The sequence below is a fragment of the Symsagittifera roscoffensis genome, unplaced genomic scaffold, assembly GCF_963678635.1.
Source record: "Symsagittifera roscoffensis unplaced genomic scaffold, txSymRosc1.1 SCAFFOLD_162, whole genome shotgun sequence".
Taxonomy (NCBI): Eukaryota; Metazoa; Xenacoelomorpha; order Acoela; family Convolutidae; genus Symsagittifera; species Symsagittifera roscoffensis.
In genome coordinates, this window is record NW_026971166.1 from 90,231 (window position 1) to 113,456 (window position 23,226).

The 23,226-nt window shown below is 35.0% G+C and overlaps 1 protein-coding gene and 1 long non-coding RNA gene across 2 annotated transcripts; one reads left to right on the top strand and one right to left on the bottom strand.

Moving 5' to 3' along the window:
* The first annotated feature begins 17,328 nt into the window (after positions 1–17,328).
* LOC134856235 (uncharacterized) lies at positions 17,329–17,976 on the top strand. Its single transcript, XR_010164720.1, has 2 exons — positions 17,329–17,518; positions 17,594–17,976. It is a non-coding gene; the product is annotated as an uncharacterized LOC134856235 (long non-coding RNA).
* A 612-nt stretch (positions 17,977–18,588) lies between these two features.
* Positions 18,589–23,156, bottom strand: LOC134856234 (degenerin unc-8-like; the record flags this gene model as incomplete). Its single annotated transcript, XM_063872579.1, has 3 exons — positions 18,589–19,276; positions 19,441–19,871; positions 23,046–23,156. Coding segments are annotated over 3 exons (1,230 nt in total), but the record flags the coding sequence as incomplete, so codon positions are not given.
* Between the last annotated feature and the right edge of the window lie 70 nt (positions 23,157–23,226).

A 23,226-nucleotide genomic window follows, 5' to 3' on the forward strand; every position in this document is an offset into this window, starting at 1 on the left:
AGGGTTTAGATCTCTTCGAGTACTCAATTGTCGGGTTGTCGTCGGAGACGAAGGAGGAAGAAGTTGAGGGCTTAGCTGCTTCGCTCTTAAGCGAGCGTAAAATCTGTTTGGCATAAGTGTTGGACACTAAGCTAGGATCAAGATTCAGTTCTTTCAAAATTTGTGGATAAAAAACACCCTCAAGTTTTTTTGTGTTTTGCTGTGTATCGTACAAAAAAGATTCAATTTTAACGAGTGTTGGTTTTCCTTGAATTAAAACATATCCGTCAACGTCTAAAGTCAAGGATTCAACTTTGAACAACTGCTTTAGCACGATGTTTGCCCTTTCCAATTTATTAGCTTCCAATAGCTCTTGAATGGATTCCATAACCTTTCGAAACACTTCAGCGGTTTTTCCATTACTTTTTTCATCGTTTTTTTTTCTGTTCTCTTTGAGCTTGTCTGCTGCAGTGAATTGTATGATTCAAAATTTTTTTCTGCTTCATCATCACCATCATCACTGAAATTAGTAAGTGCAGATAAATTTCTTTTTCGAAGATTTGGTACTACAATATTAGGGGTTAAAGGAATAGGAGATGTTGGGTTTAATGGTGGTGGAGAGTCACGGCTGATATTTCGTTCTCGAAATTGTTGTATGTAATTGAGTTGAGATGATTTGTCGTTAATTAATGGATTATGAAGGATTTGAGATTGTGGTGCAGTTTTTTCATCTGGAGCATATGTTTTTCGAGAAATGAGGATGAATTCTGTTGTCGTATCGCAGATCAGCTCCATTTGATTGCGTTACTTTGCATCGTATTTCCAAATAAATTTTTTGCAGGTCAACAAAATTATTACGGTCACCGGTGATTTCAAATTCAAGCATTAGTCCCCTAGGTGAATAGACAGGTCCAATTTTTTGATCAAAAGCGTTTTCAAAAGTAATCAAAAGAGGTTGTTTTTCAAACAAATCCAGAGAGCTATGGGTAGCTTCATTGGGTAACAAATTAGCGATCATTTTTTATGTTTGAGAAAAAATCTGCTCGACTTCTCACTGGTCTGGTTTTTCTTCGAATGGTTGTTTTTCTTTTTCGAGCCCCTACTGACCTTCTTCTTCGTAATCCAATCATTGGTGTCTTTCGACGACGACGTCTACCACCACCGAGTGTTTTTCTTGCAGTTTTTGTGACAGTGTTTTTCAATGCTTGTTTAGGAGACTTCTTTTTCATAGCGACATCAATTAGTTCTGGCGCTGCACTCATCAAAAGTTCTCTGCCCAGTTTTTTCGCAGCCGGTAGAATAACCCGTCGTGCAAACGGTATAGCAACACGACCAATACCAGCAGCCAAAGCGCCAAATCCACTGCCGCGTTGTCTGTAGTGTCCAGAGAAATGAGGAAGTGAAGCTTGCTTTGCATAATATTGTTCCATTGGTTTTCAATCAAAGCTCTTGAATTTTAGAGTCAACACAACTTTACCAGTTCCTGCAAAGGGCACTAGTCTTCCAGTTTCTGTGCGCAACTGTACCGATATTGATTGTACAGATGAAGTGAATAATTTTTTGTAGTTTAAATTAGTGAAGTTTTTTCGATGATTAGGTTCAATGCTGCAGGCACTACCGTTTTTGATGCGTCTATTTGAATCAATGACGCGTAACAATGGGGCCTTTGCATCACCAACAGTTTGGTATTGAATAATGTCAATATAGACAAAAATTAGACTTGTCCCACTTGATAAGTCATATGGGAAATGAGATTCGTACAGTTCGTTTCCCTCATAAGATGCATCGAAGGAGGGTATCATTTTGTAACCAATGTGATATTCACCGTTCTCATCAAGCTTTGCATTGTAGCCTAACAGACTGGGTATTTGGGGACTTGGGAATGAGATTCCTTCATTTGCGTTCATCCAAATGCTCATGCTATTCGTGATTTCTTGAGGACTCGCATCAAAATGAATTTTGTCTTTGAGTTTTGTTTTTATCTCATTAATCAATTGTTCTATAAAAGTGTACTCTCCTGATTTGATTAAAACTTTTTCGCCATAGTAGGGTCTGGAAATTGTATTCCGATTGCCAGCGTTGGATTTACTGGCTACTACTTCGGATGCTCTGAAGTACGTAAATTCCTCATCTTTAATTTTGTGGGGAAAATTATTTCTGGGAGAGCAACTCTCCAATCTCCGTCTAAAGCTATTTCTTCTTTACAAAAATTTCTAAAACTGGCCAAAGTGTTGTCTGGGAAATAATCCATTGATGCTGTTGAAATCAAATGTACAGTAAACTCATCACTGCCCATTTTCGTTATAATCAGCTTTGTTTCCAATTAAACTAAGTTCTTTTTCATAAAATTTTCCGCTGATTTCTTCCTTTTCCGCATCAATGAGAATGTATGTTGGAGGGTTTACAGTAGGAATGGCAACTATTTCAAAAACTTCGTCTGTAAAAATCTGCTTGTAACCTTTTCTAAAAGGCAAGTCAGTCTTCGCTATTCGCACATAGTCACCAACATAAAATTTTGGTTTCTGTACCAACTTCGATGAACTGTTTGCAATTAATGAAACTAAAGCAGGTACATGTTTTCTTGTGACCTTGTTTGGAGCCAATTTTGTTACTCTATTAACGCGTGAGTAAATCGTTTGAACAAAACTTTGTAATTTTTCAATATAACTGTAAGTCCATTCAAACTCCAAGTATTTGTACATAATACTTTTCAGCGATCGAATGTTTCTTTCGGCAAACGCTGATTTTTTTTCACTGTGAGTATTTTATTTGATGATTTCTCGTTTAGTACATAACTTTTCGAACTCTCCTTTAAACTCGGTGCCTTTGTCAACCCAAACTTTTTTTGGTTGTTTTGTTTTGATCATTTTTTTGAAAGCTTCGCTTGTTTCGTTAGCATATTTGGTCTTCAGGGGTTCCACTCGTAAGTAGCGAGAGAGACAATCGACAGCAACTAACAAATATCGTACCCCTCGGTTATATTTAGCCAATTTATCAACATAAGCCAAGTCAAGAGACCAAATTTCGTTGATATCGTTAACAATCACTTTTAGCCGAGGATATGTTTTACGAAACAATCCATACTTTGTATGTGATGATTGAGACCTTTCGTGTAGAGTAATTTGAGTTTCTTTTCTTCACTGATAGTAGGATTTCCATTCTTTTGTTGACGTCGTCGCAAACGATTCTTTACTGCTTTCATAGTTTTTATCATCGTCGTCATCGTCGTCGTTGGTGGTGGGGAAAAATTCTTTTTTCTGGGTTTTTCTTTTGTCGGTTTGCTTGGTTTTGGGTTTGAGAGTTGTCGATTGAGTCTTCGAAGAGGAGGGTTTAGATCTCTTCGAGTACTCAATTGTCGGGTTGTCGTCGGAGACGAAGGAGGAAGAAGTTGAGGGCTTAGCTGCTTCGCTCTTAAGCGAGCGTAAAATCTGTTTGGCATAAGTGTTGGACACTAAGCTAGGATCAAGATTCAGTTCTTTCAAAATTTGTGGATAAAAAACACCCTCAAGTTTTTTTGTGTTTTGCTGTGTATCGTACAAAAAAGATTCAATTTTAACGAGTGTTGGTTTTCCTTGAATTAAAACATATCCGTCAACGTCTAAAGTCAAGGATTCAACTTTGAACAACTGCTTTAGCACGATGTTTGCCCTTTCCAATTTATTAGCTTCCAATAGCTCTTGAATGGATTCCATAACCTTTCGAAACACTTCAGCGGTTTTTCCATTACTTTTTTCATCGTTTTTTTTTCTGTTCTCTTTGAGCTTGTCTGCTGCAGTGAATTGTATGATTCAAAATTTTTTTCTGCTTCATCATCACCATCATCACTGAAATTAGTAAGTGCAGATAAATTTCTTTTTCGAAGATTTGGTACTACAATATTAGGGGTTAAAGGAATAGGAGATGTTGGGTTTAATGGTGGTGGAGAGTCACGGCTGATATTTCGTTCTCGAAATTGTTGTATGTAATTGAGTTGAGATGATTTGTCGTTAATTAATGGATTATGAAGGATTTGAGATTGTGGTGCAGTTTTTTCATCTGGAGCATATGTTTTTCGAGAAATGAGGATGAATTCTTCAGCATACATGCCTGAGGTTCTAGTTTTTTTCAGGTAAATGTAACACGATTCTCCGATTGATTTAACCAGTGAAATATTGTTTGCCAAAACTTTTCGTTTTTCTCGGATACTAAACTTAGGGTCAACAATTTTTCCAAATGGTATTTTCTTACTCTCGATGAAACTTTTGTTAGCTGGAACATGTCCCCGAAAAACATTCACAAAACAATCGCAAAGAAATCTAATAAAATTTGAATCAGCTCCTGTCAAAATTGATCTACAATGGCGACTATTGAGCATTTGCTTCAATATACATAATTCTTTCTCTTTCATTTTCAAGAGATGTGATAACTGCTTTTGAGGATGGTAAATAGAAAATGGTTGGTGATGGTGGAACTATGTTTGACGAATAACGAAGACATTCTGATGTTTTGGGATCCAAGTCTATCAACAGATGACCGAAATCTTCTTTCGTTGCCAACTGATACGCATGACGGAGGAATTTTGCATTACTCAACTGTCTGCCTAAATAATCAATTTGTTGAATGTCTCGAGGTGATTTGAACAAAATTAAGTGAGTTGTATTCAAATCTATTGTACGTGATTGCTTACTTTGCTGAAATAAATTGTGCTTGACATAAATAACATGAACATTTTTATGTCGGCCTGCTGTAGCTAATTTAACAAAAGCTTTTTCATTAAAAATTTCTTCACAGGTATGAAAAAGTAGCTAATTTCTTCACTGTAGCTAATTTAACAAAATCTTTTTCATTAAAAATTTCTTCACAGGTATCATCAAAGACAATCATACAATCCCGTAAGTTATTAACAATTTCAAAGCTGGACAATTTTATAAATTCAATATCAAATTTGTTGTGAGAAACAAAGGAACGGTATTTGGGTTGATCGTGAAGATAAAAATAAAATATCTTGTTATATGATGGATAGAATGTACCTATGAGAATCATTTGAAAAATTAAATCAGTTTTGCCAGATCCCGAGGGACCTGAAACGGACATAAACAGACGATCCTTTGTTGAAATGATCTTATTCATTATTATAACTTGGGATTGGGTAACATGTAACCAACTGTACTGGATAGTATTGAAAGCCAAATGGCAGTCTCGTCACAACTAAGATTGTAAAAAGACAATTTTGAAATAGATAAAGAGAGCAAAATGAAAATGAAACAGACTTGTGTGAAAAAGACAACTTCTGCAGACGGAAGAGAAACAGAATTACAAAATTTCCAAGATCTGTTTTCGTGAGATAAAGACTGTTCGGCACCACCAATGTCTACAAAGTCGCAATCATTGTTCTCAACAGTGGTGGTTTCTTCAATTTCCATGTTTACTGGAAGACTTTTTTTGCTTATTTGTATCAAGGTTGATAGTTACAACTGCATACCAATCGCCTTTTTTCTCTCTGATCTATTGCCGTTTGGTTTGTATTTTATTATATATCTTGCTATGTTTTTGTCTGTCAGAAGTATCCGAACAATTTTTTCTACGTTTCCGGTACTGATTTCGTCTAATAACTCTTTTGGTAAATTCTCACCTGTTAAACTCACATTTTGTGTGTTTTCTTTTGGCAAAAATATTTTTTTTAAATTTTGAATTTTCAAACACGACATGTTAGCAACTAGTAATCACACAAGATCAAAAGAAAATGAAGACAATCAATAAATATATTTATTATGATTCACAAAACTTGGTATATGTATGTGATTCGTCATTTCGGTTCAACAGGCAAATCAACTCCTCGTTCAATGAAGAAAAACTCATATTTTGTGAATTTGTCATGGTTACAATTAGATTTGAACTTTACAACAAAATGAGCAGCAACTCTGATAGTGGCTTGAACTAAATGTATTTCCTCAACATTATCAGTTTTGACTAATTCTTTCAGTTCAGCTGGAAGCTGATGGTCATGCAAATGGATTTGTCTTCTCTCTCCCAGCTGAGGTTGCAGCCCTTCCAGGTTGAGATTGAACAACGGAACTGACTGGCGAAATTCCTGGAGTCTGGACATTGTACAGGTGAAAGTAGTCAAGAACTGTAAAAAATTTCCGAAAATTGTCGATTTCGATATCGTTCAGTGTAATTTGTTCGAGTTTTTGCAGGAGAGGTTTTCTTCGACAATCTAATATGCCTGTCCGCGTAAGAGTAACTTTAATTCTTGGTGTTAAATTGTTTTCAGGACTCTGATTAGTCATTGAAGCGTAAACCAACAAATTTGGAGATAAGGTTGTTTGCATCATTGGACAGTTCATTTTGTAACCAATCGAAAAAAACTTTGGATTTTCTACGGGTACAATGCTTTAATAATTGATGTGAGGGAAGTAAATGAGAATGTCGTTTGCAAATATGTTTTTCTTGACCCAATAACTGTTCAATCTTTGGGCAGCCAAAATCTTCCAAATTTGTCACGGGTAATTTCAAGTATTCAGCTAATAAAACAGATTTTTGTGTACCTTTAGCAAAAAAATGGGAATTTGGGTTCCTCAAACGAATGCTGTCAAAAATTTGATCCAAGTATGAGTAAGGGTATTCACCTTCGTCCCAACGAAGCCCGTGTAGAAATTTAGATACCCAATTGTACGCTTTTTTCTCTTCTTTTGATAAATGGTTGAATTGGATTGGTGGCAGAAAATGAATTGTATCAAATGTATTAGCAGAGCAAACGGAAAGTTACTTTATGATCAAAGGTTTCTTGCCACATTTAAATCCCTCAATATCTAAAATAATGAGATGGTTGAAAAACAATTTTTTAGTTTTCTTTCTTTGGGTTAACATGACTTTCACTCAACATTGCAACAAACGAAATAACTTTGGTTTGAATGCTTTAAGAAATAAGCAAAACGCAATACCTGTCACGTGACCCAGGTATCAGTTTTTTATTGGACAAGGCAAAACATATGTGTACCCAGGACCGGTATGATTTTTTTCTTGCAAATATCCCGCTGCGTCATGCAATATAGCATGTATTCTAAGAAATTTGAAATGTATCAAGTGTTTTTCGAGCGACGAATTGTCTATTCCAATTAAACCACCATATGGTCTGTTTTTCAAAACAAAATCCAAATTAATATCAGCATCCAAATACAAACAAGTGGCTAAAAAATACTGAAATCTGACTGATTTGTCTGGATATTGTGATTTTAAGTCTATAAAAATTTCATGAATGAGTTTTAAATCGAAAGTTGAAATCATGTTTACTGAACTCAATATAATAAAAAGGGAATAATTAAAAGTATCAATTAAAACTTAACTTTCTCTTCAACAAAAATTTTCACAAATAGCACATCAGTATCTACATCAAGTTTTCCATATCCACTTGTCAAAATATCCATTATTTTGCAAAAAGCGGCAGAATGGGGTCCATTAATTAAACTTTCAAATCTTTTCAAAGTTTCTGTATTCATCTCATCTGTTTGAAAATGTCTGCTTTCTGTATGTTTCTTTGAAACTGAAGTCGAAATTCTTACGGATTTGTTTGACGTCGACAATGCAGCAGGCGTAACTGTATTATCAATTCGTTTCTGTCCCCCAACGGCCGGAGATTTCTTGCAAACGTTTTGATTTGGTGAAGTTTGTTTGTTAGATGATGTTGCAGAAAGCAATAAATTGGGTAAACGTTTTTTGATTGCAGTGAAATCTAACAAATCGAGATTGGCTGCAACAGGTTGTGCTGAATAAGTGAGAGCTAGTTTAAGCTTGTCAAATAACTCACCGTTTCCTTTGACATCTTTAGCAGGAGAAACTAAGTATTTGAAGCAAGTGAAAAAACAAGGAATACTGAAACATTTTTGGGAAGGAAAAAATTGGTTTAATTGTTCCTCTGAATCTACTTGAATCAATATATGGTAATGATTTTTTTTCATTCTCGACTGAAAAAGGGCAATATTTAGATTTGAAGTGGCTTCCAAAAGCATAATTTTTAAAAGTAGATAAATTAGGAATTTTTTCAGTGATAACAAATTTGAAATTTGGTTGAAATTTTTTGAAATAATCAGGTAACACAACTTCGAACATAGCTTCTGCCATTTTGTAAAGGAAAATTAATTCGAGTCGTGCTTGAAATCGTTTGTGTTTGAGGTAAGTTGAGATTTCCTGGCTCGTTTACAGTTAGATTGTGGTTTGTCTTTGTTTTCAACAGTATCAGAAATTTCACTTGTTTGCGCTCGGATTGACTTTCCCGACTTAAATAATTTTGAAAATTCTTCGCTGCTTAAGGAAAGTCTTTGTACACATTCAAATTCAGCGCCTTCAGTTGCTTTTTTGAAAACTTTCAGGAATACATAAGTTCCAGTTTGGTCATATGTTTTCAATGTAGCACGCACTAGTCTTTTACTGTTTTCCGAAATATCGAAATAGCAATCGCCAAAATCTTTATCTGCATTTGCTGTGGTGCTTGTTTTGGTTTTATTCATTGTAACGAGTAAATTTTCAAAGTAACTTGATTCAAAACCGAATAGAAAGAAATGAATGGTTCCGATTGATTGTATATGTCTGCAAAAGAAAGCGTTGTATCTATTTTAATTTATATACACATGTACTTTATATCGCAAAGATATTGGATTGCAATTTAGTTCAAATGGATAAGTATTTTGTGCATGTACAACTGATAAGAATTTTAATGGGTGTTAAAGGTCACAATGTTTAAACGTTATTTTTGATACAAGCTATTTGTTTGAATGCAATTTAGATAAACATAGAATACCACGCAAGGTAACATAAATATTTTACACGCCCTCCCCAATTAAACTGATTAAAAACTACATAGGAGGTCTTGAAATTTCTAATTTTGGAAGAACCAATCCCTATTTTAATCTCTTGAGGCGTTTTCACAATTCATTTCAGTTTCATTTCTCTCCGCGTTACGTTTGTTATTTTCTTCCAACTTTTCTTCAAAAATGCCTTGTTATATTATTGCCGGATATTCCAATCACGAAAGAACCATTTTTTATGAAACCGTTCACGGTAACTTTGTAGCAATAATTAACGAAGAAAAAAGTTTCAATTCTGATGAGTGGACTTGTACTCATCACGTTATGATTCCCAAAAATTTTTTACATTTATTCAGTAAACTTTCCTTAAAAATTTCAAAGAAAGACGAAGAACTGAATATAAAGTATTTGAGTTACCTTACAAATTCTGGTAAATATACGGATCCTGACGAGCCTCTTGCTCTTCAGGTTGATATTTCAACTTTATCAAAACCAGTAAAAAATTTTTTGTATAAATACGATTGTGATGTTACTCCGATGTGTGAAAACCAGTTAGAATACTTTGAAGAAATTGAATTTTTTGATCGTTTATGGGGAATGGAACAGATTGAATCACCATCAGTAGTTACCCCGAAAGCTGATCCTTCCCCTGTAGTATCACCATGCCTTGACGAACTGGGTTGCTCAACTCCAAAGCGTACCCCTGAGGCTACTGTGAGCAACCACATGGAAAACTTAAGCCCTTCTCTCTGTCTAGCGCCAAAGAAAAAAAGGAAGTTAAGAGAAAGCGCAGGAGTATTTGGACCTTATATAACTTTGAAACTGAGGTTGAGTTTTATTGATTTTTGTTTGTATTTATTGTGTATAATAATTTAACTTTAAAATTGAGTTTGAGTTTGTATCTTGTATTTGTTCATTAATTATCCAACGATTGGGTTCTGATTAAAAATTTATTTCAAAAGCCTTTAAAAATTGAAGTTTAAAAAATCATTTATTTTTAATAAATTGACTATTTTTTTTCAATTAAAAACAAAAAAAAAATCCGTAAAACTTTCATTTTTTCCACAATTAGGATTTAACATATTAACATTGAAGTCCTTATTTACATTAGTGATCTTGAGAAAAAACTGAAAAGCATCCATATATATGCTAATTTTTAGAAAACAAGATTAAAAAATTCAATTTCGTTTTTTGAAAAAAGATAATTAACGTCAAAAAAAAACTGTAAAAAAATAATTTTGGATGAAAACTTATGTTGTCATATGTTTATTCAAATAGTTATTATACAAATCAAACATAGTGAAAAATAGTATAAAAGATGTTTAAAACCAACTTTTTGATAAAAATACTTATTTTTTTAAATGTTTTTTAGTTAAAAATTTGATTTTTTAATTACAAAAAGGAAAAAAAAGCATTAATTTTTTTCTTTTACTACAAATTGGAGTTACCATTTGATCATTGATACTGTTGTCTCCAAAAAAGATTATAGTGAAAAAAATACAAGTATTCATCATCATGCTAAATATTTGAGAAAAATAATAAAAATCAAACTTTTTAATTGATGACTCATCGTTTTTTCATTTTTCCGAAAAAATGCGATTTTCAACCAGAAGACGCAATTTTTTATTATGAGCAAGTGGTGTTATTATGAAAGTGCAATGAGGGGCACGACTAATGAGATTGTGGGAGTAGATGTTTTTTCAATAGTCTTCGAGAAAAACGCTAATCCCCTTAAACCCCCCTAAAACAACAAACTCATTTCTCTTTACAGAAAAGTATTTTTTCGGACTTTTTTTTCGAATCGAAAGACAATTGAGACAAATTCATGATGACATGGACCGTGCAACCGCTCCGTGATTGACATCATTGATAGCAATGCGCCTGGAAAGTTAAAAAACTGTCATTTTTCAGTTTTTGCTTTACTTATTCATCATTTCAACTGTTTTTGATACTAATTTTGACATTTTTATAGGATATTCTGTCCCCATGACAACTGGGATATTTAGGATCTATCATGTGTTGTGACATGCTCAACTTTTATTCGCAATTTTGAAATTTTCATCAATTTATATTTTGAATTGATAAAATATAAAATTAAAACTTTTCTCTCTTGGCTCTAAAATGATTTTGGATTAAAATTTAGCCCAAACTTGGTTGGCTTAGATTAATTTCTATCGTTTGTAATAATTATTAACGTTTCAAACAACAATTTATCTGTTTCGTCCAATCGAATTTGAGTTTGCCAGTTATGGCGGGAAATTCAAACCTAATTCAAATTTTGGCGGTAACTTTAATTCAAATTCAAAATTACGCGCGCAAAACACAAACCGTTTTCTCTGCAATTGGTAGACGAACAGTTATGCTTCCCATTTACTGTTGTTTCTGAGTGTAATTTGAGATCACTTGATTCTTTTTCTTTCTTAAAATCAATAGCCTAACTTATTTCAAAAAATGTTCAAATGCAATTTATGTCCACTGAAATATGCAAATAAGAGCAATAGAAGTCGCCATGAGCGTGACAAACATTTTGTTGAAAAAGGACTTATTGTTTATCGATGCAATGAGTGTTCATTCACGGCTCAAATGCTTTCAAATTTACAAAAACATATTCTTCACACTCATGGTCAACTTGGTGGTGTTTGTGATTATTGTCATTTGGGATTTCATTCGCCCAAAAACTTATCAGCTCATTTACTAGCAACCCATGGTCTTCCTGTTATGAGAGCTGCCTCTGCTGATTTAGCCACTACAAGTGCCGCTGCTAATGCTGCTCTCGGTGATGTGCATGCTGTCGATGAAGACGAAATCAACGGCACCAATCTTCAAAAAAATGAGTCTGCTTTTTTCGGTGTTCTTGAAACGTATGTGATCGGCGGAAACCAACCCATGGATGAAAATCAGCCGATTGACCTTTTGCAATTTATGCAAGAGAAAAAAGATGAAATTCAAATCTCATAATCGATCGAGTTGCAGAAGGACCTAGAACAGTTCAGTTCAGCGCTAATTTAGGTTTGGTAAAACCTAAAGTAATAAATGATTCTAGTAAAACTGAGCACGACGAGCGGATTGACATTTATGCAAACTCTGATATGAAACCTGTGATGAGCTTAGGATTAGAAGATGATGAGTTTTTTGAGATGGTCGAAAAAATGCAAGCAGTTTTGGAGACTTTTGCATCTTATGGAAGCGGTTGGGTTTTGCAACACGTAATTCAAGTTTTTGTTAAACTTGCAAAGTTTTCACCAATCCGTGGGTCATCTTATATTGTCTTGCCTTTTCGAATTCGAATGTCCCAGAATTTGATAAACATTAGAAATCACGAAGATAATAATTGCTTCGAACTTTGCTTTACCGCTGCTTATAGTCTGAAGCATGGTGTTGACCTACTTCTAACTGATCAAGAAAAAGCGAACCCAGCAGCTGCGCGGACACAACCTGATACATACACTGCTGAAAGTGCACACAAAGCCCAAGGTAATTTTGATTCACACATGAGTTTCGCTTCAATTGGAAAATTTGAACAACTTAACGACGTGCGGGTAAATGTGTTCCAGTACCACAAGGGAGATTTGTTGCCTATGTATATATCAAAACGACCAAACCAAGATAACAGCACCCAAATTGAAATATTTGACATGGACCTGCTTCTCTTGTATGAGCCTGCAAAGCATCACTATGTACTTATGATCGATTTGTTAAAGTTCATCTGCGAAATCAAAGGGTGTAAGTATCGCCCAATTGCACGTTTATGTAGAAACTGCTTTCACATTAGTTGGAGTGATGAAACTCACGAGCAACACTTCCAGTGTTGTAAGGATCATGAACCTGCTCTAGTAGTCATGCCTTCAGCAGAAAAAGGTACCAACAGATACGAGTTCAAAAACCTCCAGGCCTAGTGGTTTGTACCACTTGTGATTTATTTTGATTTTGAATCATTTCTGAAACCTGTAGATTCTTGTCCTGATAATCCATCGCGATCATCTACCCGAGTTGTACAAAAACACGAAGCTTGTGGGTATTCATTGGCTGTAATTGAACACGGAAATTCACAGCCCTACTTCTTTGACTATGACAGCTCTGATCAATGCATGAAAAAGTTTCTCAATCAGTTGCATCAATTAGCGAGAGAGATATATGATCAAAAGCGACGGTTTCCTCAATTTCTAGAAAGCCAAGAATCGTTGAACAAAGAAAACACATCAACATGTTGGATTTGCTGTATACATTTTACCAATGAGCACGAAAAATGTCTTGACCATTGCCATTTTTCTGGGATGGGGACATGAAAAATGCAACCTCGCAAGACGAACTGTAAATTTCACCCCAGTCATTGGACATAACATCCAGAACTATGACCTTCACCACATTTGTCTCGCATTGCATGAATGCGAGCCAACAAGTACAATGAGTGTTATACCTAGCACCGACGAAAAATATATATCGTTAAGCATCGGAGTCCTAATTAAAACTATAAAAAGGAAAAACGGATCTGAGCAAAAAGTTGAATACCTCAGATTTATTGACTCATGCAAGTTTTTGAATTCTTCCCTGCAAAAATTGGTTGATAATCTACCAGCGGAAAAAATGTCAATTTTGAACAAGTATTTTGCAAACGAGACGGAGGAGCAACGGTGTCTGATACGACAAAAAGGTTTCTACCCTTATTCGTACATGACCAGAAGAGAAAAATTTGCACAAAAAGAATTGCCTCCTTTGCAAAATTGGTCCGATGTTTTGAATGGAGGAAAAGTTGCAGTTTCACAAGCGGATCTGGAACATGCAAGGAAAGTTTTTAGAGTGTTCAAATGTCAAAACTGGGAGGATTATCACAACTTGTATCTCAAGTGTGATACACTCCTTCTTGCTTGCGTCTTTGAAGAATTTCGACAAATTAGTCACCAAACTTATGGTCTGGACTGCGCGCACTATTTTAGTGCTTCAAACTTAGCTGGAGACGGCTTCAAACGTATCTGCAAAGACTCGAATGTTCAGCTTTTATCAGACCGCAGGCATCCCGAAATGGTCGAGAATATGATGCGAGGTGGTACTGCATCCGTGTTCCATAGTCGCTTTTTCAAAGCCAACAACAAAGAATGCCCCGACTTCAACCCAGATCAACCTAGCACCTGCGGGTTTATGATCGATGCAAATAACCTCTATGGCGGCGTCATGCAAACGGAGAAATTACCGGTGCGTAACTTTGAGCTAATAGAGCATATAGAAGACGAGGTGATTGTGAACCAAATCCTCAACATGACTGAAGACTCTTTGATTGGATTTATATTGGAAGTTGATCTCGAGTATTCAGAAGAACTGCATGAGGATCATCAAGATTACCCTTTAGCTCCTACTAAAGAAAGTGTACCCCAGGATTGGTTGAGTCCCTACCAAACAAATTTACTCGAGCAGATGAAAAATCAAGACATTGCAAGACGTTCAATTGGAAAGACCAAAAAGTTACTGCAGACGCTGCATGACAAGTCAAACTATACAATTCATTACAAACTATTGCAATTGTTTGTTAGGTTGGGACTTAAAGTTAAAAAAGTGCACCGTGTGCTGAAGTTTGAACAAGAAGCATGGTTAGAACCATACATCACACTGAACACGACTAAACGACAACAAGCTAGAAATAAATTTGAGGAGGATTTGTACAAACTACTGAACAATTGTGCTTATGGGAAAACATGCGAGTCGAAGCGCAAACGGATGCTTGTTCGGATAGTTAGAGATTATCATGCCGCTTTGCGAGAAATTAGTGCATTCGAATTTAAATCCTACAAAATTTTTTGAGAAAACTTGGCAGCGTTCACTTCGAATCCAACAAAAATCTATTGGGATGTCCCAAAAATTGTGGGAGCTAGTGTTCTTGAGTTAGCAAAGTTTCACATGTATAAATTTCATTACGATATAATGAAACCAAATTTTGAATGTCAACTATTGTATTCTGATACAGACAGTCTCCTGTACCAAGTCAAAAGTGAAGATTTATACCGAGAAATTTCCGAAAAAAGGAAAATTTTGAATGAACTTGACTTGTCAAATTACCCGAAGAACCACCCTCTCTACGACCCGAAAAACAAAATGGTTGTTTTAAAATTCAAGGATGAGTTTCCAGGAGACATTATAACCGAGTTTATATCCCTCAAACCCAAGCTTTATTCCATTTTGTCCAGAGGTAATTAATTTCTATTTGCCTTATTTGTGAGCACGAATTTCAAAAAATTTTGATTTTTTGTGATTTTTTTTTCGGAAGGCAATTTTTATTTGTGGGCGAAAAAATGTAATTTTATCAATAAAAAAAAGAAATTTGGAAAAAACTTTTTAGGCGAAAAAGTATAATTTTTTTTGAAATTTTTTTTTTGTGGGCGGTTTTTTTTTTGTGAGCGAAATTTTTTTTTTTTTTGGAAAAAAAATTTTTTTTGTTCGAAAAAAAATTTCGGGCGAAAAAGTGTTTTTTGTTTTGAAAAAAAATTGGAAAAAACTTTTTAGGCAAAAAAAAAAATTTTCAAAAAAATTTTTTTTTTTGCCTAAAAAGTTTTTTCCAATTTTTTTTCAAAACAAAAAACACTTTTTCGCCCGAAATTTTTTTTCGAACAAAAAAAATTTTTTTTCCAAAAAAAAAAAAAAATTTCGCTCACAAAAAAAACCGCCCACAAAAAAAAAAATTTCAAAAAAAATTATACTTTTTCGCCTAAAAAGTTTTTTCCAAATTTCTTTTTTTTTTATTGATAAAATTACATTTTTTCGCCCACAAATAAAAATTGCCTTCCGAAAAAAAAAATCACAAAAAATCAAAATTTTTGGTTTTTTTTTTTGAAAAAAATTTTTTTGTCGGCAAAAAATTTTTTTTTTTAAATTTTTTTGTCGGGGATTTTTCTTTTTTGTGTTGGATGATTGTTTTTTTTTTCTAATGATGACTATTTTTTAAGGTCACACCTGGCCTTCATGTATTTTTTTTTGTTGCACCTGGCCTTCAAGTTAACATGATGTAGCTCTTAAAAAAAACATCGTATTTGGTTTTTTTACCACCACACATTAGTGATCATCAAAAAATTGATTAGTAATCATATAAATAAAATTTTAGACTGCAGAAAAATATCGGCGAAAGGTGTATCCAAAGCTGCTCAGAAGATGTTGAGTCATCAGCGTTATCGAGACACCTTGACCTCTGGCTCGTTATTCAAAACTGAAAACAGTCGAATCGCATCCGAGTCACATAATCTGCAAACAGTGACTTCGACGAAAACATCGTTATAAGCTTTTGATGACAAACGCTACATCCTCGATGATGGTCAGCAGACTCTTCCCTACGGTCACAAAAACATCGTGGGTCAAACTGTGATTGGCATTGATGATAGTGATGACAACACAGCCGCTGTTAATTCTGACCCAACTGACGATGACGATTTGGAAAAATGGATGCCATTTTTTGAAGATCGTCAACAGCCAGTGTCGTGGGATTGTGACGATTTCCTAGATGGGGTGTCTGAAGAATTCGCTAACACTCAAAACGTTGATTGGGACCATCCGGAAATTGATGATGAATACTCTGAGGATAGTTTTGCTGTTGAGAACACACAACCACATCGCTCGCTTCGACAACTGATGGACCAGGTCAATAGCAGTTGGCAAACTCCAGACCCCGGTCTGATTCGGGCAGCAGAAACCAACGACAGTGATATTGATAGCGGGGATATCGCGGATCTGGAGGCCAATACTTCCGATGAGGACGAGTCGTCATTCTTCAATGATTCGTTTTTCGATTATGAAGCAGTTGAAGTAGAAGAACCACGGTCAAAAAATCGACGAATAGATTAAAACACAAAAAAACTCCACATTAACTTTTGTGTAGTAAATAAAATTCAGTTATTTAATATGAGAATTGTCTGTACATAAAATTTGACCTACCGCTATTCCGTGTTTAGTGTGTATTTAAGTGCGAGATTTTGTTCAGCTTTGGAACTTAATTAATCTGGGATATAAACAATTTCATTTAAGCGATAGTGTCTTTAGCATACTTTTGTATGTATTTGTATGTAATTTGAGTTTGAATCAAAGTTTTAAGAAGAATTGAGCAAACAGTCTATAGCGCAGTTAAACACTCCAGCTGGTTTCAGAACGAAGATTTGGCAAATCCTTTCCCGCACCAAACATGTAACCACAACGTTCAGTGGGAATACTCAATAATAAACCGAAGTTTTACATGAGGACTATTAGGTATAAAATTATACATGGTGACAATTAAGATTATTACACGGTGACCATTGCTGATCATTTAATACATGGTGACCATTATGATTTATACCTAATGGTCATCCATGTATGACAACCCAGCCCCCCCGATCCTAACGCACTATATGCATACTACTCCTATGTTTCGACCTTCTTGACCGAAGTGTGTTTCGAACTGACCTATGTTTCTTGACCTATGTCTCGACCTTCTTGGCCGAAGTATGTTTGAATTTGACCTATGTTTCGACCTTCTTGACCGAAAAATGTTTCGGGTATATTTCGACTTGACCTATGTTTCTTGACCTTTGTTTCGACTTGACCTATGTTTCTTGACCTATAATTCGACCTTCTTGGCTGAAGTATGTTTCGACTTTACCTATGTTTCGTCCTTCTTGACCGAAGTATGTTCCGGGTATGTTTGTGCTGGACTTAAAACTGCCTTTCGACCGTGGAATTTCAGTCGCAAAACTGTACTTTCTCGACTTTCAAAGTCGAAACATATCTCGAGCACTTCCACCCGGGTAATTAACGCACGATTACAAAAGCTTTTCAAGAAAGCGAAACTGTTTAAAGTTTGAATCAAATTTGTTTGCTAGCTTCATGGGCGTGTCGTCATCTAACCCAAATACTCTGGGCGGACACCAAGTACATAGGGTGTGCACAGGAGAAGTGTGTGAACACTTGGAAGAAGAGGGGCAGGACACGCACTTGGACTAACTTTGTCTGCCACTACAACATAGCCGGCAACTGGTGGGGAGAGACGCCATTTGAGACGATCCACACATATGTTCCACAAAGAATGTGTCCAGAAGAAGGAACCAGGCTTGATGATGTTTATGAAAATTTGTGTGTAGAGATATAGGTTTTTCATCGAATAGCTTCTTGAGTTTGCTTCAATTTGGAATACGTTTTAATTTCTTTTTTTTTCTGAATGAAGTGTTTGAAGAGCAGCTTGAAAATTATAATGAAGTTTCCTCTGCTTTTTTATTTTTTTTGCCAGCCTTCGCATAGCTAGCTAATCCAGTTTATGGCAATTGCGGACGAAAGCGCAATTCCATGGCTATTTCGAAAATAAAAGATGTGAAACATTTGTGCTCAGTGTGGTTTTTTTTCGGACATGTTTTGGTTTTTTTACCAGCTAACTTTGCGGAACTATCTTTGAAAATATAGCAATGCCTTGAGCTCAGACTAGGTAGAAATACATAACTTGCCCTAGATCAATGGATCAAATGCTATTGATTAAACTCTTCTAAACTATGAAAATCAATGTTTATTTCAAAGTTGGATCAAGATTACCAAGAATTGCAGTATTTGAATAGATGACATTCCAATCCTATGAGAAATTTTACAAATGAGTCCAAAAGCATTTTTGTGAATTATCATTTATTCGCAGGACCAAAATAGTAGCGTTTGTATCACTCGAGTTCCGAAATATATGATAAAAATTATCTTTATTTTCTCGTTTTTAGTTGCTTGTGTCATACTAATTACAGTTTTAATTTTTCTGTAGTCAGTGAACGACATTACTTTGCCAATTTTGCCAATTTTAAACCTTTTTTTGCCAATTTTAAACCTTTTTGTATATTTGCACTCAGAAAAACCCATGGTTTTCTTGTCCTTGAGAAAAAACTTTTTGCATTTGGTGACCATTCAGATATTTCGGAACTGCGACAGATCCCGGAGAAAATGTTTTATTACACTTGTCAGGAGTTTCGTCCAAATTCTTTTCAAACATTTTCTTCTTTCCTCTTATTCGCAAATACTCAATGGCGTCGAAGGCAAAATCGACAACTTCCAAAACTGTCAAAACACTCACTCCCAAATAGAGTCCCAGCAGGCCGCCAAAATTTGAGATAATCAGGACGAAGTTGTAAACTGGCCGCTCAACAATAATTGCTTCTGAGAGATCACGAAAGTACACTGTCACACTTCCAAAATTTGACCTCAGTTGAGTCAATGCTTGCTGAGTATTTTCTTTTTTGTCTTCTGTGTATCTATTGATAGCTGACACGAGATAGTTAATAGCTGGTCTGCTCAGATCTTGGTACAAATTGGCTACAAATCGAGCAATAGAGCGATTTGTTGGCCATTCAAGCTGAGTGATCTTGACATCATAAGACTCGACATGGCATTCGTTTGGACATTCGCATTCTTTGTTGGGGTTTGAGTTCTCGTTTATGAAATCAACGCAAGCCCGTTGCTCTTTTTGGTCGAGAGAGCAAAGAGGAGCTTGATGGACCATGAGGTTATCGGCGCAGCCACATTGCTCTACCTTCATCCTGAAATTTATTAGGAACTAGTGAAAGGTTTAGAAGTGTGTAGATATTTTTTTCCACAGCCTGAAAAACTTCACTAAAATCTAGATAACGGATATATGAAAAAGTAATTGATATGACAAAATAATCTAGATTAGAGGAAGGTATCCAAGCAATGATTTACTCACAAGTCCATGCATTCCTTCAAACACTCATGACGGGAGTTGAATCGTTCCCAGTTGCCCTCGCCATAATACTCGCATAAACTGAATGGTTTCGCTAGTTTCTGAATATAACTGGGTTGCACGGACACCAGATGTTCAAACCCCGGCGGGAGACTTAGCTCACTTGTTTGGTCCACGAAAACATTTCCATTCCTATCAGTTTTTCCTGGAGGAGTTAGGAACAATTTTAGACCGGAAGTAGGTGTAAACAGACCCAAAGTATCGTACACTTCAAGGTTGAACCAGATGCTCAGACCATAGTCTTTTCCGCTCGTAGAAATAGGATCTTGTTGTGTAAATGAGAAACAGTTGCCATACTCCTGTGACACTGTGATGTTAACTACGACACTCTCGTTGCATACTTTGTTATTGGCCCTACATTTGATGACCATTTCCTAAAAAATATCAAATAAAGCGTGGCCATTTGGTATAGAGTTTAACTCATGAATTGAAACAGTACATTAAATGAGTACCCGGGTTGACATAAAATGCTTGTCATACAATTCCATAGTATGGAAAAATTGCTTATCATACAATTCCATACTATTCCATAGATTGAAAAAAATGTGAGAAATTAGCATCAGAAGCGATTTTTCAGATTATGGATTTGTACGATAGACATCAGTATATTCAATGGAATTGTGTGACAAGCCATTTTCTCCACAACGTTTTTTTTCGCTTAACATTTGCGTGTTGCCCGGAAACACAAACATCAAAATTTTTCTGAAATGAGAAAGCCAACAGGCTAAACTACGTATTGATAGCTGGCAAGTAGTTTAACAACAAAAGTTGGCACAAAATTGCAGCAAAATTGCAATTTTTTTGTATATGACTTTGAGGCCTCTATCGATCAACTCAGATCTTGATAATCGTGGCCTGTTTTTTCGACAGATTTAAGGTTATATGTTACCATCTAAAACTGAAGAATACAAAAGTCTGCCATCACAGAGATTGTCCATAGTAATCCATGATGAACTTTTTTTGAAGAAAAAATTGTGCGTGGAAAACGATAATGGCAAAAATTTGACAGCTTTGCATTCAATAAAAAAATCTGAAACGTTTTTTTTTGTTCTTAGAGCTGGTTAAAATGAGATGTAAGTTATGTTCGTCAGTTATTTATGGGAAAATGCTAATAATACTGCTTTTATAAATCAAAAAAATTTGATTTAATTTCAAAGCCTCATGAAAGTTTTTGTGACAAAACAATGAAAAATTGTATATCAAACACTTTCCATACATGGGAATCGTATGATTAGCATTTTTCCATAAAGAGCATGCATAGAACTTTTTTTGATTGGAATTGTATGAAAAAAAATATTTGTATGGAGGTTATCTTGAGTTTGCGTGATTTTTTGATGAAAGGATAAAAACAAATGTGTTGACAATAGTTGGTTTGTTCATCTTGCATGTTAATTACTTCATGACCATTTGAAAACAGTTTTTAAAAACTGAAATTCAAAGTTGTAGGGAAAATGGAAAACAGCCAACTATTTCCATGCCTCGACAATCCGAAAAGAAAAAATCTTCTGCGTTGATTTTTTAAAAATATATAACTGCTCGAGTTTTGCCAATGATATTTTGGAATGATTAATGCATGCTCAGTACAATGCGCACATCTTCAGTGCATAAAATATGCTCAGATATCTCCAGTTTCAACAAAAGCTATACAAAATTAGTTCATATCCTGCGATACTAAAATCAACTTATATCGAATAAAAACACTTGGGGCTGCTTTTTCTGGTAAAATAATTTTGTTTTTTAAGCACTTTTGATAATTAAAAAGCAATTTTAGACACTTTTTTATGTATCGCTCAAAATTGTGCAGTTTTTGTTAAATGCCGCTATACAAATTTGCATGGATTTATCTTGGTGAACATTTTTTTCCCACTTAAGGTCAAATTTCGCTTCATAGAGAGTTCCAATTTAAATTCAGGAAAAAAATTCAATGCAATCTTTGACATTTTCAATTAAATTCAAACGTTTCTTGAGATATAACAAGAAAACAAACAAAATGCAATTTTCTACACAACTATAAACAAAATCATATTTTACTTACTGTCGTCAGGCAGTTTTTTTATCAGAAAAAAAACTTAAAATTAAACAAAATGAAGTACAAAAATTTATTTAAATTATGAAAATTTAAAAATATTTAAATCACAGGTTTCTTCGAATTTTTTTGAAAGTTCATAACTGCCTGCTGGTAGAAATTTCTATTTTGCAAGTCATTTAATCGACATTCCCTAAGAATGAGAAAACTCTAGTCTAACTCTGGCAATCATGCGTAACTAACTTCTGGACTTCCATTGTGGACAATTTTGCTTCGGTCGCAAAATTTTGTTTTGATCTTGCAGGTTGAAAATCTATTGTGGTATTGAAAATCTGTTGTTGCAGTTGTTATTTTTATCATTCAGCTTTGTTTTGATTCGTTAATTGCGGTGGTTTTTTGGAAATTAATATTAACTAAAATACTTCATTTCCGAAACTGGAGTAAACATTTATTAGGGTCATTATGTATCATCGGGTGTGTCTAAGAGTTTTTAAGTTCTTTTTACCACGAATATTCAAGTGCGACAAATGACACAAAAACACAAAAAAAAACGAAAAAATTTGACAATGTTTGATTCAAACTAGGTTATATAAACTTTCATATGTCTGGTTAGAAGTTTACTCCAGGCAAATATGTCAAACACTTGGATTTTAAATCAGCATCCAGGGAACCCATCTTACAAAAGAAACAAAGCCGACAATCTTTGAGCAGACACAAGTTGGACCAAAAAATATGATGTCATTAAAAAAGTTTTAAGTCCTCCTTAAACAACAAGTGTAAAGACTTGCACGTGCAATTAAAATAGATTTCTTTACAGCTCAAGAAAATCAGTAATGTCGCAACTAAGCCAACAATCTTTGAGCTTAATCAATTGAGCCGAAAACAAAACGTTTTTTTTTTTTAAATCTTTCTTGTGTCCCCCGCACCTGAATTTAGAATGAACAAGACATGCACTTGCAACTACAATGAAAACTATCTACAGCAAAAGCAAAATCCGTTCTGTTAAATTTGAGTTTTCAAGAAATTGAACATGTCAATCAGCAGCATAGTTACCAAATGATTCAACTGATGAATTTGTTAAACTAGTCATTAACTAGAAAAGTCTATATTCCAGTTTGATAGCGCTTGCTAATTGCAAGCGTAAAAAGTTAAAACCTTCAAAGAAAACCTAAATTTCGAAATATTGATTCACTGTTCAACCCAAAAACTTCACAAATTTTGCTTTAGTTAGGACGGATGAATATTATTTTTTCTGTTTGCGTCGTTCATGATTAATTTTTGTTCAGTAGCACCGTTTTTTTCTGAATTTTCTGCAGTCGCACCGGCTGCATGAAACTTTTCTGGTGTCGCGGGGGAAGAATGAAAAAAATGCATTTCGGTCGCGGCGATCTGACAACATCCAATTTTGTCGCAATAATCTGGACACAAAACCACAACATCGCCCCGGGATAGAAGCATCTAAAGTAATTAATTCAGAGTGAAAAGTATGTCCTTTACCAAAGAGAGGACTCATTGCACTCACTTCATATTTGTGTCCCAGTGAAGAAACCTCTTCTTTTGATGCCATGCTGTACCAGCGCATCTCCACTGGTTTGCCCAGAAGATTCTGGTACTCCCTGAACTCGTCAGTATCCTTGGGCGAAGTCCAGTTGACCAAGTTGTTCTTCCAAACACACGTCTCATCCACTGCCTTAAACATAGTC